The sequence below is a fragment of the Manihot esculenta genome, chromosome 10 (assembly GCF_001659605.2).
Source record: "Manihot esculenta cultivar AM560-2 chromosome 10, M.esculenta_v8, whole genome shotgun sequence".
Lineage (NCBI taxonomy): Eukaryota > Viridiplantae > Streptophyta > Magnoliopsida > Malpighiales > Euphorbiaceae > Manihot > Manihot esculenta.
In genome coordinates, this window is record NC_035170.2 from 31782893 (window position 1) to 31799650 (window position 16758).

A 16758-nucleotide genomic window follows, 5' to 3' on the forward strand; every position below is an offset into this window, starting at 1 on the left:
AGTTATCTTTTCCATTCAAGAAATGTTTGGTAAATTTTGAATGCCAACTTACATCTGTAATAATCGTCTCCATTTAATCTAATTATGCTAATTATTATACGCACTCGAATTCATGTTATATAAACTTTTTACGTATAAAATAGCGATATTTATGGCATCCATGTGAAGGAAGCGAAGGTGGTAGTTGTTATATAATCTTTTTGTTTCTTTTGAAAATTTTGTGTTTTATATATATATATAGCAAGAATGTTGATTGAAGTTTCATGGGGATAGGTAACATTGAACCTACTCTTCTTTTTCCATTTTCAGATATAATAGACAACTGCAGTGCCACATTGTTCATTTTCAATCTTTTTTGTCTTTTTGAAAAATAATAATGTGAAAAGATCGTCTAAAGAAGTAGATTGAGTAGTCTTGTTATTGATATGTATGAAGTTGAAAGAAGATCAAAGATCATGTTTAAATACAGCAATATTTACACTTGCACTTCACAATTTATTTATTTACATTTTTGTTTCTAGCAAGTATATTTGAATTCAAACTATATATATATATATATATTTTATGTAGATTATTTTTTTTTTAAATGTCCCATTCTTCTAATTTAATCTAATTAAATTACTGTCAATCCCTTCTTTGCAATTGAATGTGATTCTAAGACAGAAGAAATTTCTTGAACCACTTTGCTGATTTTTTGAGATCCCTTTTCAATCCATTCTTGTAGTCTACATAGACCATTCCAAAACGAACTTTATACCCATCTTCCCATTCAAAATTGTCTAGAAGTGACCATCCAAAGTATCCCTTTACTTTCACACCTTTCCTGTTCAAATTAATCAAATCAAACCCATAATTATTTTCCACTGCCTATATTCACTAGGGGCAAAAAAAAGAAAAAAAACTGTTTAATTTTCACTTACATAATTGCTTTGTTAAGAAATGAAAGATGATCATTGAAGTAACGTATTCTATAGTTATCCTCAACAATTATTCTGTCAGTATTAAGCTCACCAACTCCTGCAAAAAAATTAAAAAATAGCTTGTCAATAGTACTAGAATTGTCTCGAGGATCACCAAGTGTAAGAATCCTATTATTATAGCTACCATTCTCAGTTATATAAATGATTAGATCATTGAACTTGTTCTTGGTGTAGAGCAAAAGATCTAGAATTCCTCTTGGATACACATAAAGCCAATCTGATCCTGTCTGCAAATTCAACAATTTAGTATAAGAAACCACAAACCCATGAAGCATATAACTTACATCTACATACTGTAACGTTAAATCATACCTTAGGACCAATGGGAATCCCATTTCGCTCGGCTGATGCATCAAATTACTCTATCAGAAATGAACAAAGTAGAAAATTTCATAAAGAAAAACAAAAACATGAACACTGGAATTTCTTACTTGTAGACTGAGCACAAGAGTCAGTGGTGTAGCTTAAGTTTTCAGTTTTGCAAGGAACATCAAAAGCATACTTTGAAGTGTAATAGTTAACTCCAATGAAATCAAAAGATCCTTTAACCATCTGTGATTCTTCCTTAGAAAATCGAGGCAATCGTTTTCCCACATAAGCAACCATATCAGCTGGATATGAACCAGACTTCAGTGGCTCCATGAACCAGTCATACTGGAAGGAAATGGCTCGAGCTGCTGCACTGAAGTCTCTACTTGAGTTAGTCAAGGGTAAAATCCAGGCAGAGCTTAGAGTAATTCCAATTTGACCATTTTGAGATATCTACGCAACGAAAAGGACAATGATAAATATGTATAATATACAGGGAATAAAGCAAAGAGAATGATAATAAATGAACCTGATACTTGTCCCTGTAAACTTGAACTGCAGCTGCATGAGCAAGAAGTTGATTGTGAGCCACTATATATGGCTCAGTACTTGAATCACCGCCAGTGCAGTTGTGATGGAGCCAATTGGAACATCTCCCAGGTGCTTTTTTACCAGTTGCATACCCACCATCAGCAACAGTTAACGGCTCATTCAAAGTGATCCAATGCTTCACCCTATCACCAAAGTTTTTAAAACATAATTCTGCATAATCACGAAAATCATCCCTGCGCATGAAATTAAACAAGTAATTAATTTAGGATTAGATTTAAAGCATACTGTTGATTTTTCATTAATTATACTTACGCAATTTTGGGGCTTAAAAAGCCACCATATTCATCTTCAAGAGTTTGAGGAAGATCCCAGTGGAATAAGGTCACAAAAGGTTGGATTCCTTCATCATATAACCGTTAAATGTATAATGCTATTATAATTATTATACATACAAAAGTCGCATAAGATAATTTTTTAGAACACTGACCATTGGCTAGTAGTTCATTGATGAGATTATTGTAGTAATTAATTCCCTCTGGATTTACTCCTCCTCTGGGATGGCCACCTATAATTAATATAGAATTTAAAGAAATCATGAAGACAAAAATATGCAAACCTTATAATTGAGGTGTGAATCTTTTATAAAGAAAAAGAAAGTTGATAAATACTTACGAGGTAATATTCTAGACCATGAAATGGAAAATCTGTAAGCATCAAAACCTATACCCTTCATTATTGCTACATCTTCCTAAACATTAAATCGAGTACTTTATGAAAATTGAAAATTTTTCATATATATGTACCAATTAATAGTAAAATTAATATAAAAAAATGTTAAAAATAAAATTAAATAAAAAAATTTATACATATACCTTATATTTATGGTATGAATTATCAGCTATGTTTCCATTACTGTGATCTTTTATCTTTTCTGCACCATTACTATTATCATCAAAATCACAAAAAAAAAAAAGAAAAATCTTAAACCAGTACAATTTCTTGAGAGGAAAGTTTTATTTTTTGGATTCGAAATATTATGAACTCAAATTATAAATCAGTTATAAAATGTCATACTCATAAACATATATATATATATATATATTTATCCATGTAAAATTAGATGTGTATGATCATGAGAGAGATAGAAAAACCAGGGTATTTTTGAGTGAAGATATCCCAAATACTTGGTCCTCTACCATCTTCATGTGCTGCCCCTTCATACTGTACAATCACATAAGATATTTAGGCTTCCTTTATTTAGAAAAAGAAATTCATGAGCTTTTGGTAATAAAAGAATTTAAATAGATTATTATAAAATTATGTAAAATATTTATTTTTTTAAAATAAAATTTTTAAGTTAAAAAAAATTTATCATAAAATACTTGAAAATATTAATCAAGTAAATTATTTTCATGAAAAGCATTTATTTTTAATCATTTGATCGAGATATTAATAAAATATTAACAAAATACATATAAAGTTTTAATAATGTTAATAAAATTATTTATTTTTTTTATCAGATAATTTCTTTCTAAATACTCAATCCACTGAAAAATGAGATAAATATTTTTCTACCAACCCAAGTCTCAATCAATTTTCTAGTTTAACCATAGGCTCTGTATATCTCATTTTCTAGACCTTCAAATCAATTTTCCATCTTCCGTTGTTCTAATAATAAGTTAACAAGACAGGAAACTTTGGACAAACCTGGTATGCAGATGATGCAGTGCCAAAGACAAAACCCGCCGGAAAACTGCTCCGGTGAACGGGAGCCAAATGCTCTGTAGAATCTTCACTGAAGACTACTGAAACTAGGAGAAATAGAGAAGAAAGAAAGATCATAACTTTCATGGTTAGTTTCTTTTTCATCGCTAAAATTGCTAAAAAGATGGCACCACCATCAGAATAAATAGATTTCAATTTTCTTGATAAATACCAATTTTACCATCATGAGTTTTTGATTCTTTTGCACTTTTAAGGGTAATTTCGGTACATAAATATTTTTCAATCCCACGGGCAATCTTCCAAGTTTCAATAGATATTGTGGTCCCCACATTGTTAGTTATTTTCAAATTTCTTTTTTTTGCCTAACATTTGATCGGATAGCTGTCACGTGTCAATTAAGATTTCTTTTTTCCTAATTTTTGCTAATAAGAGTATGATAGTCTTTCTTAATTTTTAAATATATAAAATACTAAATTTTCAAGCGAATTTTTTTCTATTTATTTTAAAATATTTACATTATAATAAAAATATAAAAAAATATTTTTTATTATATAATCCATCAATTATATTTGATTTTATACGTTTAAATCGAAAAAATTAAAATTAAAATTAAAATTATTTTTTTATTATTTTAATTTAATTTTTATTTTTAATTTTAAAATTTTAATTATTTTATTTTAATTTAATTTTAATAAATAAAATCAAATCAAATCGATAAATTATAATAGTATATTATTTTTTATAATATAAAAAAATTAAATTATAATTAAAATTAAATCATTTCAATTAAATTTTATAATATTAAATATAAAAAAATAAAAAAAACTATTAAAAATTCAATCCATTAAAATCGGTTTAATTCATTTAATTTTTATTTAATTTAATATCGGTTTAATTCATTTAATTTTTATTTAATAAATTTGATTTAATATTTATATAGTTTAATTTTAAATCAAACCGATAAAATAAGTATTGCTCTTAATATAAAATTTATTATTCACATTTTAAAAAGGTTTTATATTTTTATATCTCTGAGCGATGGCTTGAAGCAACTACCAAGTAAGAAAATATTGTTTACTTTGTGATATTATTGGCAGTATTATTAATATTTTAATTTTTTTCCTTTTACTTTTTAATATTAAAAATAAAATAATAATAATAATAATGGGTAAGATTCGCTTTCTAATGCATATTAATTTTTATAAAATTACACATTTACTATTGTCAACTTAATTTCATATATATATGCATGACTATTTGTTGAAACCTACCACCTTTTTGGTTAGGTCGATTTCATTGTATTATTTTATAAAAATTATGACAATCGTATATCTTATTTTATATTACAATATCATTTTTTTTTGTTAATTTAACATGAAAATTGTGAATAATTATTTTAAAAATAAATATTATTTTACATAAATAAATAAAACAAATCTTACTTGAATTTATATAAAAATAAAATAAAATCCACAACGAACACGTAAGCATTCTTCTGGGCTTATCCTGATAATCTACAGGGCTTAAACGGGTCAAGCAAAAATGGTGGGAGAAGGTCAAGGGTTTTGAAGCTTGAAATTAGGAAATTTCAACAACAGCCTTTGGTTAATTTTTTCTTGAGAGTTATTTAGAAAAAAAAAAAAAGTGATATGTTGATTCCACGAGAAATTATTAAATATTTCAGTTGTTAGTATTAGTTTATAATATATTTCATTATACTATTTTTCTAAAACTATTATAATTGTATACGTTTTATTTTCTATTAGACAGAGTTTACAACGTTAAACACGGAATGAGAAAAATTAATTAAATAAATACGAAGACCAAGTGCGAGAAGGTGGACAATTGACCATATTCACACATAATATTATAAGAGAGAGAGAGAAGAATAATCATCACCTAAAAGCTAGAGAAGAGCACGAAGTACATTCCTATAAGGCATTCAAATCGAACCCAGGACAGCAAAATCCTAGTATAAGTAGTTAACAACAGACCATTATCCAAACAAGCCATTAAAAATTCGGACACAATACAGCAAAACAAAATTTTCGAATACAAAAAAGCTCAAAATAACAAGTTTGAAGTTTGTACCAGATAAGAGGATATTATCATTGAACTGAGATAGAGGAACGAACTGCGTCTGAACCCGCTTTCCCGAGCATACAGTGCGTTGTTTGTGATCTTTGACACAAGGAAGGCTGCAAGAGCGAATAGAGCAGCCCGGGCATTTGTACTTTGATGGGTTCTCTTTGCACTCTTCGCATAGCATTTGTTGCTGCTCTTTAGGGTTTGAGTTTCGTGAAGATTGATCCTTTCGTTGTTGCTCCTGCTCCATTGTAAGGAGAGGAGAGGAGAGATTGGGGTTTAGAGCTTCAAGTGCACTAGGGTTTAACCAGGAGAATCAGGAAGGCGATTGATTTTTATTTCTCTCTCTTTAGGTCTTCGTAGCAAAACGCACCGTTTTATTGTCTTTGTTTTTTCTTTTTCTTTTTTCTTTTCTTTTCCTTTTCTGGGAGCTAAAAGGAGAAAAACAATTAACTAGATAATAAAAATTATTTATACATATAAACAATATAAAACAAACTAATTATATGATTTGAGAAAGTTATTGTTTAACCTTTACAAGGCGATTCTAAATAAAAAAAGTACTTTTTTAATTAATTTGAAACAAAATTTAACTTTCGATGTAAGTTTCTCTCTATGGTTCTTTTATGACTCAATACTGTCGCCTTTTCCTTTTTTTTAAACCTAACTTTTTCTTTTTCCTTCTCAATAGAAGACGATCTGCGTCAATTGACTATCGATGAAAAAGAAGATGTTGTTGTCTCTATTAAGAGTTCCAGAGATATTATGATCGTCATTTATGATTTCTTTATGGTGGGATGTTTCTCATATACAATTCAATGAATTTCAGAATATGCAAACCTCTTGGACAGATTTATGGTATCTTTTAGAGCGGTATCTATTATGAAATTAAAGCTAAAAAAATATCTATTTCGGTTTTTTTAATAATATTAATTTTAAAAATATAGTGAATGGGAGCTCTTGGTTATACAATCAATTCCTACTTGTTTGGAAGGAGATACAAGTTAATAAACAAGGATTGGGAGGAGACATTTCGTTAATGTGGAAGAGTTATGTGTCTGTTTATGGGGTTAGCTTTTCTTCAAATTTTATTGATTCAGTTATTTGAAATGTAATGTTCAATGGAGGTTTACTGGTTATTATGGATTTTCGAAATCGCAACAACAACGTCAGACTTGGAACCTTATTCGAGTTTTATCTCGTAGAAGATTTCTTCCATGGTTTTATTCAGGAGACTTTAATGATTTATGCTCGAGAGATGAGAAAGAATGAGAAATATTTTTGCCAAATTATCTTATACAGGGGTTTAAAAAGGCACTTGAGGAGTATTTTTGCCAAATTATCTTATGCAGGGGTTTAATTTTAAATGATTATAAATTTTTGTTAGATTCTAGAACTGATATTTCTATTAGATGAGTTCATCGTAATGCTACTCTAATTGCTTATACTTTGGCTAGGGAATCTATTAGGTATAATCGTCTCTCTGTTTGGGATGATATTTCTCTTTGCTTGATGAAACTTTATTAATAAAATAAGTAGATTTACTTTCAAAAAAAAAAAATCTTTACAAGGCATTTTTGAACGCCGTATTAAATTCTATTTTAATATTAAATATGATTTTTGCGATATTAAAATTCATTGCCATTTTAGTATTTTACTATAATATCTCATTATATTTAGCATGACACTATAATAATGCTATTTTTTTTTTGTTAATTTATAATATAATCTAGTCTTCCTCATAAAAATTCTTTTTTACTATTTGAGTATTTAAAATTTTTCAATTAAATTCTTATTTTTTTCACTCTCTCCTAATATATTATATTTTTAATTTATTTTATATTTTTATAATTATAAAAATTTAAATTAATATATTTTTAATTATAAATAATATTTAGAATAAAGTAATTTATTTATAATATATTATATAGAATAAGTGGGTGTCACATATGTTATAATTGAATAATATATATTAACTGAAAATACAATCATAAAAAATACACTAAATATTTAATATTCCAGTAAGTCGGATCCGATCCAGTAATATTATTGAAATATTGACAATATACATTAGAGGCGGATGACATTAGTGGTTGTTGACGTTGAACTCTTTTCTCTGAAGTGAATGGCTAACTTATATTAAATTACAGAAATTGACATTTCAATATATATAAGTCAGATGAAATTTTAAATAATAATTAAACCAATATTATCTTGATAGATTTCATCTTAAAATCGACTGTTGAATGGATTTCATTTCAATCTTCACCTCCGGATAGTATGCATTCCTATCCCATATTTTTCAATAAAATCATATTTAAACCAACATTATCCTATCATGATAAATTTCATCTTAAAATCGACAGTTGGATAGATTTCATCTCAATCTTCACCTTCGGATGGTATGCATCCATATTTCTATATTTTTCTATTTAAATAAAGTCAGATAGAATCTTAAACAATAATTAAACAAACAGTATCATGATAGATTTCATCTTAAAATTGACCGTTTGATGAATTTCATCTTAATCTCAATTTTCGAATGGTATGTATCTCTATCCTCACATTTTTCTATTAAATAATGTATTCTTTTAAGATATAAACATAACTCATATTTTCTAGTTCATCTTAAATTCGAGTAAAAAAAAATTGACAGATTATTAAAATGGATTTCTATGTTGGAGATACATCAAATAATGATACTGAAAATTCATCATCATCTTCTTCAGATATTAGTGATTATATTTTAGAAGATAATGAATTTGAAGTAGAAGCACTAGCAGTTAATCAAAATATTCTTAGAAATAAGATGGTTTTACCGCAAATACAAGATCAACATCGAATATTTAGAGGTGGCTCTGTTCCAGGTCATTTAGTAATCAATCGAGATCGTGAAGTAGCTTGTAATACCCGGCTAAATTCCAGCGTCGAAATTTCAACCTTCCAACAGAATCCCTATTGGAATGTGGAATCTCGAAACTGGAATCTCTTAGAAGGGTAAAATAAGGTTTTCATAAAATGAATTTGAATTTTTAAAATTTTTCTAAGGAAATAAAAGAGAAAAGAATTTTGAAAGAATCTCCAGATTCGGCCGCCGAAGGTGGTTTCTCCAGCCACCTATAAGAGACCTTCAGCCTGAAAATGAGAGAGTAAGCTCTCCATTTCGAGCAAAGGTGAGTCCATGCCCTCCCTTTGTTGTTCTCTTTGATTTTCCTTCAAATTTCTCAGAAAATTCATGAATTTTCTTTTATTTTTGAAGATTTGAGTTAAATCCAAAGTTTTAAACTTTGGGGACTTCCGGAGATCGATGTTGCTCTCTTTGATTTTCCTTCAAATTTCTCAGAAAATTCATGAATTTCCTTTTATTTTTGAAGATTTGAGTTAAATCCAAAGTTTTAAACTTTGGAGACTTCCGGAGATCGATTTTTCCCTCATCTCCAAGTAGGGTTGCTATCACCTTGTGTCTCTGAAAGGTAAGTTTAAATCTTTATTTTTCTTCTGTTTTCTTTAAGTTCCAACAAGTTTTAAAGAGGTTTAAGGGTTTTTGATGTATGAAATGGTTAAATCTAAAGTTTTAGGGTTTGGGATAGGTTGATAATGAATGTTTTCTCTTGTTGTTGTTTGTTGGGGATTAGACTAGTTTTTATGTCCCTTATGCTTGTTAAGTGGGTATAGTTGGTTATGTGTTGTCATGTATGAGGATTGGAGGATTTAATGGTTGTGTACATAGGGCAGAATCGGGTTCTGCCTTACTGGAGAACCTAGATTCGACCGCCGCTTTTGGCCGCCTAACCCGCCTCCGAAGGTCCCAACCTTCGGATCTGTGTGGGGTTTAGGCTGTCGAACCTGCCCCCGAAAGTCATGAACTTTCGGATTTGTGTGGAGTTTAAGCCACCGAACCTGCCCCCGAAAGTTACTAACTTTCGAATCTGTGAGGGACTTTCGGCCGCCGAACCTACCGCCGAAAGTCCCCTGCCCAGCCTTCTCCTTCTTGTTTTATATACATGTTTTAGTATGTTTTAGGGGGTTCTTGGGGAGTTGTTTAGAGTCTTGTAAGAGTTATGCTTAGTCCTTCATTTGAGTCCATCTGTGTAGGATCGGACTTGGGAGACCGTAGAGACTTGCAGTGAGATAACTGCGTCAGTTTTAGACGAGCGTTAGCCAGAGGTGAGTAGAACTGAACTGATTTATTATTTTAAAAAGAATCAACTTTTTTTTAGCATGCTCATGCATCACGAATGCCATGTTATGTATTAGGTTGTTTGCATTAGAGTTCACGAATATGATGCATTGCATAATTTACTGTTGTTGTGGATGGATGTTGGATGACCCACTAGCCCTCGAGTATGATATGTTATGACGGATATGGAAAGACCAGAGCTTGCCCATTCTACGCCCCTAGCATTATGGATATGTTATGTTATGTTTAAGAGGAAGTCCTAAGGAGCTCCCGTTGAGGGCCGGGCACTATTGGAATATGTAGAGTGTTACTAATGACAAGTCCATCTTGATGTGAATTGTTTGTGTTGTGACACATTTCATACAATCACATGTTTATTAAACTGTTTTTTTATGTTCTGCTCACTAGGCTCTAATAGTTTATCCCTTTTCTCTAACCCCAGATTTGCAAGACCAAAGATAGTTTGGGGAAGTCGGCAAAGTTGCTGGTACAGTCTAATGTAATAGTTTAGTGTGGACATGTATTATTTATGAATTAGAATTTTGCTTCGCCCTAGTGTTTGTCCTCGTAAATCCATGTTTTCATGATCCTTTATGTAAAAGTTAAGTATGAGTTATGTTTGAACTGGACTTGAGGCATGTTATGTTGACCATACTGAAGCATTTGATGAGGGCTCTATAGATTTTATGTTTTCAGTTTATGATGCATGCACAGTCGAGCCTTGGTTCATGAAATATTTATGTTTTTTGTATATTGTGTGATCATGTATGGGATTTTATCAAGTATGACAGGATGTATAGTAGACTTGCTACGGGTTCCGGCGACCTTAAGTCGATCTGAACCCTAGCACCGGTAGCAGTCCAGATCCTGGATCGTTACAGAGTGGTGTCAGAGCCCTAAGTTCATATAGTCGGACCTAGAGTGTTGGGCTCATACATGTGCATTAATGATATGTTATCTATGATGAGGGTTCATGTGTATGCACATGAACCATATGATGCTAATGTCTATGTATTATATGTTGTTTTTCAGAAGACAAGATGTGGGGCTCACGTCGATCTGCATGATTGATCGGAGTCCCACCTGAAAATGAGGGTATGGATGCCCTTCCTCCTACTGCTCCGTCAAGAGCACGGTCAAGTAGGACCAACAGAGGTGAAACATCAAAGGACCCTAGAAGGTCTTTTGATGTAAACAGAAGAAGAACAGATCCGGGCAGGATGTCTGCAAATGTCTGCAGATATCAGGGAAACAGTGGGGGATGATCAAAGGAGAGACGGAAGTCTGGGTGTGAGTTTGTCAGAAGAGGGTATGGGAGAATCGCAAGGAGGCGCTCAGGCCTCAGGTTTTGCCTATCCGCCTCAGGTTTTGCCTATCCACCTCAGTACCAATCCTACTCACAGGGATCCAGCTATCCGATGGGAGGCACATCGGATTACTCAAGCTACCCCCCGTACCCCTCATACATGCCCTGTCCTCCCTACTATCCTCCATATCCACCTCACCATATGTTTTCACCTCCATCTTTTTATCAGAATCCGGCAAACCCTAACCCAGGGAATGCTGCATCGCCTCCTCCTCTACCAGCAGAACCAATAATTCCTGAAATGCAACCAACCAAACCTAACCCATCAACAAGGAGCAAGGTTAAAATGACAGACTATCTGAAGTTGGATGCTCCGAAGTATAAAACGGATGATGATCCGTTTGAATATATCAAAGTAGTGAAAATGATAGCTGATGAGTTAAGGGCTACTGACAGCAGATCCATTCACATGGCGGGGTTCACTCTAAAGTGCAAGAAGGCAAAGGAGTGGTTCAAGAATTACGTGGACCCGAAACTGGATAGCCTATTTTGAGAACAGTTTGCAAATGAGTTTGCAGGGTGGGCTTTTCCAGACAGTTCGAGAGAGTTGAAGGTAATAGAGTTTGAGCAGTTGAGACAGACTGAAGAAATGAGTGTGTATGAGTATATAGACAAGTTTCTCGAGTTGCTCCAGTTTGTAGGTCAAGCTTATGACATTAACCAGAAGAAGGCTAGGAGGTATAGCATGAGACTCCACTCTAGGTATTCCTCATTGATCTTAGCAGGAGAGAGAGCGAGTTTCCACACTATTGTGGATGCAGTCAGGAAAATAGAGGCTAGTGCCATCATACGGAGAACTGTAAAGCAACAGGTGGCACAGTCCTCGGGTTCCAAAACCTCGAGTACAGGAAATTTTGATCTCTCTTCTCTGAATGCAGCTTCCTCATGAAGTAAAAGGTGGAACATATCCACTAAGAAGCCCAAGAAGAACAAGTTCTGGACTGGTCTGGGAATGGATAGTGGTTCAAGCTCTAGTTCAGATAGTTCTAAATGTGTAAGGTGCGGTAAGCCACACAAGGGGCTTTATCGGTTTGGGACTACAACTTGTTATATATGCGGACGAGAGGGGCACATGGCACGTGAGTGTCCCAATGCAGCCATGATGGCATAGTCCCAACAGACAGGTTCTGGCAGCGTGGCTCAGCCAGCAGCTTTAGCTACATCACAGGGCAGAGGGCGAGGTAGAGGGAGAGGGACAGTCTCTTCTTCAGCAGATTTCCAAGGGGAAGGTCCTTCAGCTCCAGCATGGATCTTCACCATAACACAGTAGGATGCCAACACATCAAACACTATGATGTCAAGTAAACTCACTATCGGGTGTTCTAATGTGTATGCTCTTATGAACCCTGGTGCCTCTCATTCTTTTATTTCTCCGAGAGTCATAAACAGTTTGGGTTTGATAGCTTCTGGGGTAGAGAAGTGGAGAAGGTCTTTCAAGCTTTTTTTTTTTTGAAAAATAATAATGTGAAAAGATCGTCTAAAGAAGTAGATTGAGTTGTCTTGTTATTGATATGTATGAAGTTGAAAGAAGATCAAAGAACATGTTTAAAGACAGCAATATTTATACTTCATAATTTATTTTTTTACTTCTTGTTTCTATTAAGTATATTTGAATTCAAACTATATATATATATATATTATGTAGATTATTCTTTTTAAATGAAAAATTATATTCCCATTCTTCTAATTTAATCTAATTAAATTATTGCCAATCCCTTCTCTGCAATTGAATGTGATTCTGAGACAAGAAATTTCTTGAACCACTTTGCTGAGTTTTTGAGATCCCTTTTCAATCCATTCTTGTAGTCTACATAGACCATTCCAAAACGAACTTTATACCCATCTTCCCATTCAAAATTGTCTAGAAGTGACCATCCAAAGTATCCCTTTACTTTCACACCTTTCCTGTTCAAATTAATCAAATCAAACCCATAATTATTTTCCACTACCTATATTCACTAGTGGCAAAAAAAAGAAAAAAACTATTTAATTTTCACTTACATAATTGCTTTGTTAAGAAATGAAAGATGATCATTGAAGTAACGTATTCTATAGTTATCCTCAACAATTATCCTGTCAGTATCAAGCTCACTAACTCCTGCAAAAAAATTAAAAAATAGCTTGTCAATGGTACTGGAATTGTCTCGAGGATCACCAAGTGTAAGAATCCTATTATTATAGCTACCATTCTCAGTTATATAAATGATTGGATCATTGAACTTGTTCTTGGTGTAGAGCAAAAGATCTAGAATTCCTCTTGGATACACATAAAGCCAATCTGATCCTGTCTGCAAATTCAACAATTTAGCATAAGAAACCACAAACCCATGAAGCATATAACTTACATCTACATACTGTAATGTTAAATCATACCTTAGGACCAATGGGAATCCCGTTTCGCTCGGCTGATGCATCAAATTACTCTGTATCAGAAATGAACAAAAGTAGAAAATTTCATAAAGAAAAACAAAAACATGAACACTTGAATTTCTTACCTGTAGACTGAGCACAAGAGTCAGTGGTGTAGCTTAAGTGTTCAGTTTTGCAAGGAACATCAAAAGCATACTTTGAAGTGTAATAGTTAACTCCAATGAAATCAAAAGATCCTTTAACCATCAGTGATTCTTCCTTAGAAAATCGAGGCAATCGTTTTCCCACATAAGCAACCATATCAGCTGGATATGAACCAGACTTCAGTGGCTCCATGAACCAGTCATACTGGAAGGAAATGGCTCGAGCTGCTGCACTGAAGTCTCTACTTGAGTTAGTCAAGGGTAAAATCCAGGCAGAGCTTAGAGTAATTCCAATTTGACCATTTTGAGATATCTACACAACGAAAAGGACAATGATAAATAATTAAAAATATGTATAATAAATTGGGTATAAAGCAAAGAGAATGATAACAAATGAACCTGATACTTGTCCCTGTAAACTTGAACTGCAGCTGCATGAGCAAGAAGTTGATTGTGAGCCACTATGTATGGCTCAGTACTCGAATCACCGCCAGTGCAGTTGTAATGGAGCCAATTGGAACATCTCCCAGGTGCTTTTGTACCAGTTGCATACCCATTATCAGCAACAGTTAACGGCTCATTCAAAGTGATCCAATGCTTCACTCTATCACCAAAGTTTTTAAAACATAATTCTGCATAATCACGAAAATCATCCCTGCTCATGAAATTAAACAAGTCATTAATTGAGGATTATATTTAAAGCATACTGTTGATTTTCCCATTAATTATACTTACGCAATTTTGGAGCTTAAAAGGCCACCATATTCATCTTCAAGAGTTTGAGGAAGATCCCAGTGGAATAAGGTCACAAAAGGTTGGATTCCTTCATCATATAGTTGTAACAAAAGTATTGAATGTCATAATATGTGTATAGTAAAAAAGACTAAAATTAAAACGATAAAACATATACTGACCATTGGCTAGGAGTTCATTGATGAGATTATTGTAGTAATTAATTCCCTTTGGATTTACTCCTCCTTTGAGATGACCACCTATAATTAATATAGAATTTAAAGAGATTAGGGAGAAAAAAAATAATCAAAACCTTATAATTGAGATGTGAATCTTTAGAAAAAAAAAAGAAAATTGATAAATACTTACGGGGTAATATTCTAGACCATGAAATGGAAAATCTGTAAGCATCGAAACCTATACCTTTCATTATTGCCACATCTTCCTAAACATTAAATCGAGTACTTTATGAAAATGTACCAATTAATAGTAAAATTAATATAAAAATGTTAGAAATAAAGTCAAATAAAAAAACTGTTACGTATATATACCTTATATCTATGGTATGAATCATCAGCTACATTTCCATTACTGTGGTCTTTTATCTTTTCTGCACCCACCAGTAATTATCATCAAAATTTTTTTAAAAAAATCTTAAACCAGTACAAATTCTTGAAAGGGAAGTTTTATTTTTTGGATTTGAAATATTATGAACTCAAATTATAAATCAGTAATAAAATGTGATACTCATTAACCTATATATCCATGTAAATTAGATGTGAATGATGATGAGAGAGAAAGAGAAAAACCAGGGTATTTTTGAGTGAAGATATCCCAAATACTTGGTCCTCTACCATCTTCATGTGCTGCCCCTTCATACTGTACAATCACATAAGATATTTAGGCTTCCTTTATTTAGAAAAAGAAATTCATGTCCTTTTGGTAATAAAAGAATTTAAATAGATTTTTATAAAATTATGTAAAATCTTTATTTTTTTCAAATAAATTTTTTTTAAGTTAAAAAAAATTAAATTCCTTAATTTCAAATAAAAATTTATCAGAAAATGCTTCGAAAATATTAATTAAGTAAATTATTTTCATGAAAATCATTTATTTTTAGAGAAATTTATTATTTAGTCCCTGAATATTGTCATTATTAATAAATCAATCCCTATATTTTCAGAAATCTATTAAAACGTTTTTATTTTTTTTTTCTGTTAATAAAATAGTCATTCCCATTTATTTTTACATTAAAAATATAGTAAAAGATTACGCTTTCTCCTCTTTTTCTTTGAGGAGGAGAAACTATTCCGTTGATAAAGAAAAAAATAAAAATATTTTAATAGATTTAAAAAAAATAAAAAAAATTTAATAGAATTTTTAAAATATAGGGAATGATTTGTTAATAATAGTAATATACAAAAATTAAATAAAAATTTTATTTGAGAGTAAAATTAAATTTTAAAAATTTTTTTATTTATTCTTCGTTTACTTTTAAACGGAAAGAGATTTTAAACGGAAAGAGAATGAAAAGATTATTTCGTTGACGGAAAAAAAACAGATAAAAATATTTTAATAAATTTTAAAAATATAAATGACTAACTTATTAATAATAATAATATTTAAAAATTAAATAATAAATTTCCTTTAATAATTTGATTGAGATATTAATAAAATATTAACAAAATGCATATAAAGTTCTAATAATGTTAATAAAATTATTTATTTTTCTTTGATCAGACAATTTCTTTCTAAATACTCAATCACTGAAAAATGAGATAAATATTTTTCTACCAACCCAAGTCTCAATCAATTTTCTAACTTAACCATAGGCTCTGTATATCTCATTTTCTAGACCTTCAAATCAATTTTCCATCTTCCGTTGTTCTAATAATAAGTTAACAAGACAGGAAACTTTGGACAAACCTGGTATGCAGATGATGCAGTCCCAAAGACAAAACCCGCCGGAAAACTGCTCCGGTGAACGGGAGCCAAATGCTCTGCAGAATCTTCACTGAAGGCGACTGAAACCAGGAGAAATAGAGAAGAAAGAAAGATCATAACTTTCATGGTTAGTTTCTTTTTCATCGCTAAAGTTGCTAAAAAGATGGCATCAGCATCAGAATAAATAGATTTCAATTTTCTTGACAAATACCAATTTTACCATCATGAGTTTATGATTCTTTTGCACTTTCAAGGGTAATTTCGGCACATAAATATTTTTCAATCCCACGGACAATCTTTCAAGTTTCAATAGATATTGTGGTCCCCACAATGTTGGTTATTTTCAAATTTCTTTTTTTTTTTTGCCTAACA

The 16758-nt window shown here is 31.5% G+C and overlaps 2 protein-coding genes across 4 annotated transcripts; both read right to left on the reverse strand.

The window, feature by feature from the left end:
- Positions 1-545: 545 nt before the first annotated feature.
- Positions 546-6022, reverse strand: LOC110625147 (beta-glucosidase 12). Of its 2 annotated transcripts, none has more exons than XM_021770695.2 (12): positions 5658-6022; positions 3549-3652; positions 2714-3062; positions 2514-2589; positions 2329-2406; positions 2154-2241; positions 1819-2074; positions 1412-1742; positions 1293-1324; positions 1105-1207; positions 921-1017; positions 546-823 (listed from the first exon to the last, which is right to left on the reverse strand). In XM_021770695.2, exons 4-12 carry the CDS (start codon positions 2572-2574, stop codon positions 655-657), a joined length of 1215 nt encoding a protein of 404 aa, XP_021626387.1. In that variant the 5' UTR covers positions 2575-2589; positions 2714-3062; positions 3549-3652; positions 5658-6022; the 3' UTR covers positions 546-654. The 2 variants fall into 2 exon arrangements, with proteins under 2 accessions (XP_021626387.1, XP_043816632.1); XM_043960697.1 differs by lacking the exon at positions 5658-6022 and adding an exon at positions 5466-5484.
- A 6405-nt stretch (positions 6023-12427) lies between these two features.
- LOC110624849 (beta-glucosidase 12) lies at positions 12428-16541 on the reverse strand. Of its 2 annotated transcripts, XM_021770247.2 has the most exons (12): positions 16369-16541; positions 15252-15321; positions 14994-15052; positions 14812-14887; positions 14625-14702; positions 14446-14533; positions 14110-14365; positions 13693-14023; positions 13571-13602; positions 13383-13485; positions 13199-13295; positions 12749-13102 (listed from the first exon to the last, which is right to left on the reverse strand). In XM_021770247.2, the coding sequence occupies exons 1-12, from the start codon at positions 16528-16530 to the stop codon at positions 12895-12897; spliced, it is 1560 nt and encodes a 519-aa protein (XP_021625939.1). In that variant the 5' UTR covers positions 16531-16541; the 3' UTR covers positions 12749-12894. The 2 variants fall into 2 exon arrangements, with proteins under 2 accessions (XP_021625941.1, XP_021625939.1); XM_021770249.2 differs by lacking the exons at positions 14994-15052; positions 16369-16541 and having other exon boundaries at positions 12428-13102; positions 15252-15317.
- Between the last annotated feature and the right edge of the window lie 217 nt (positions 16542-16758).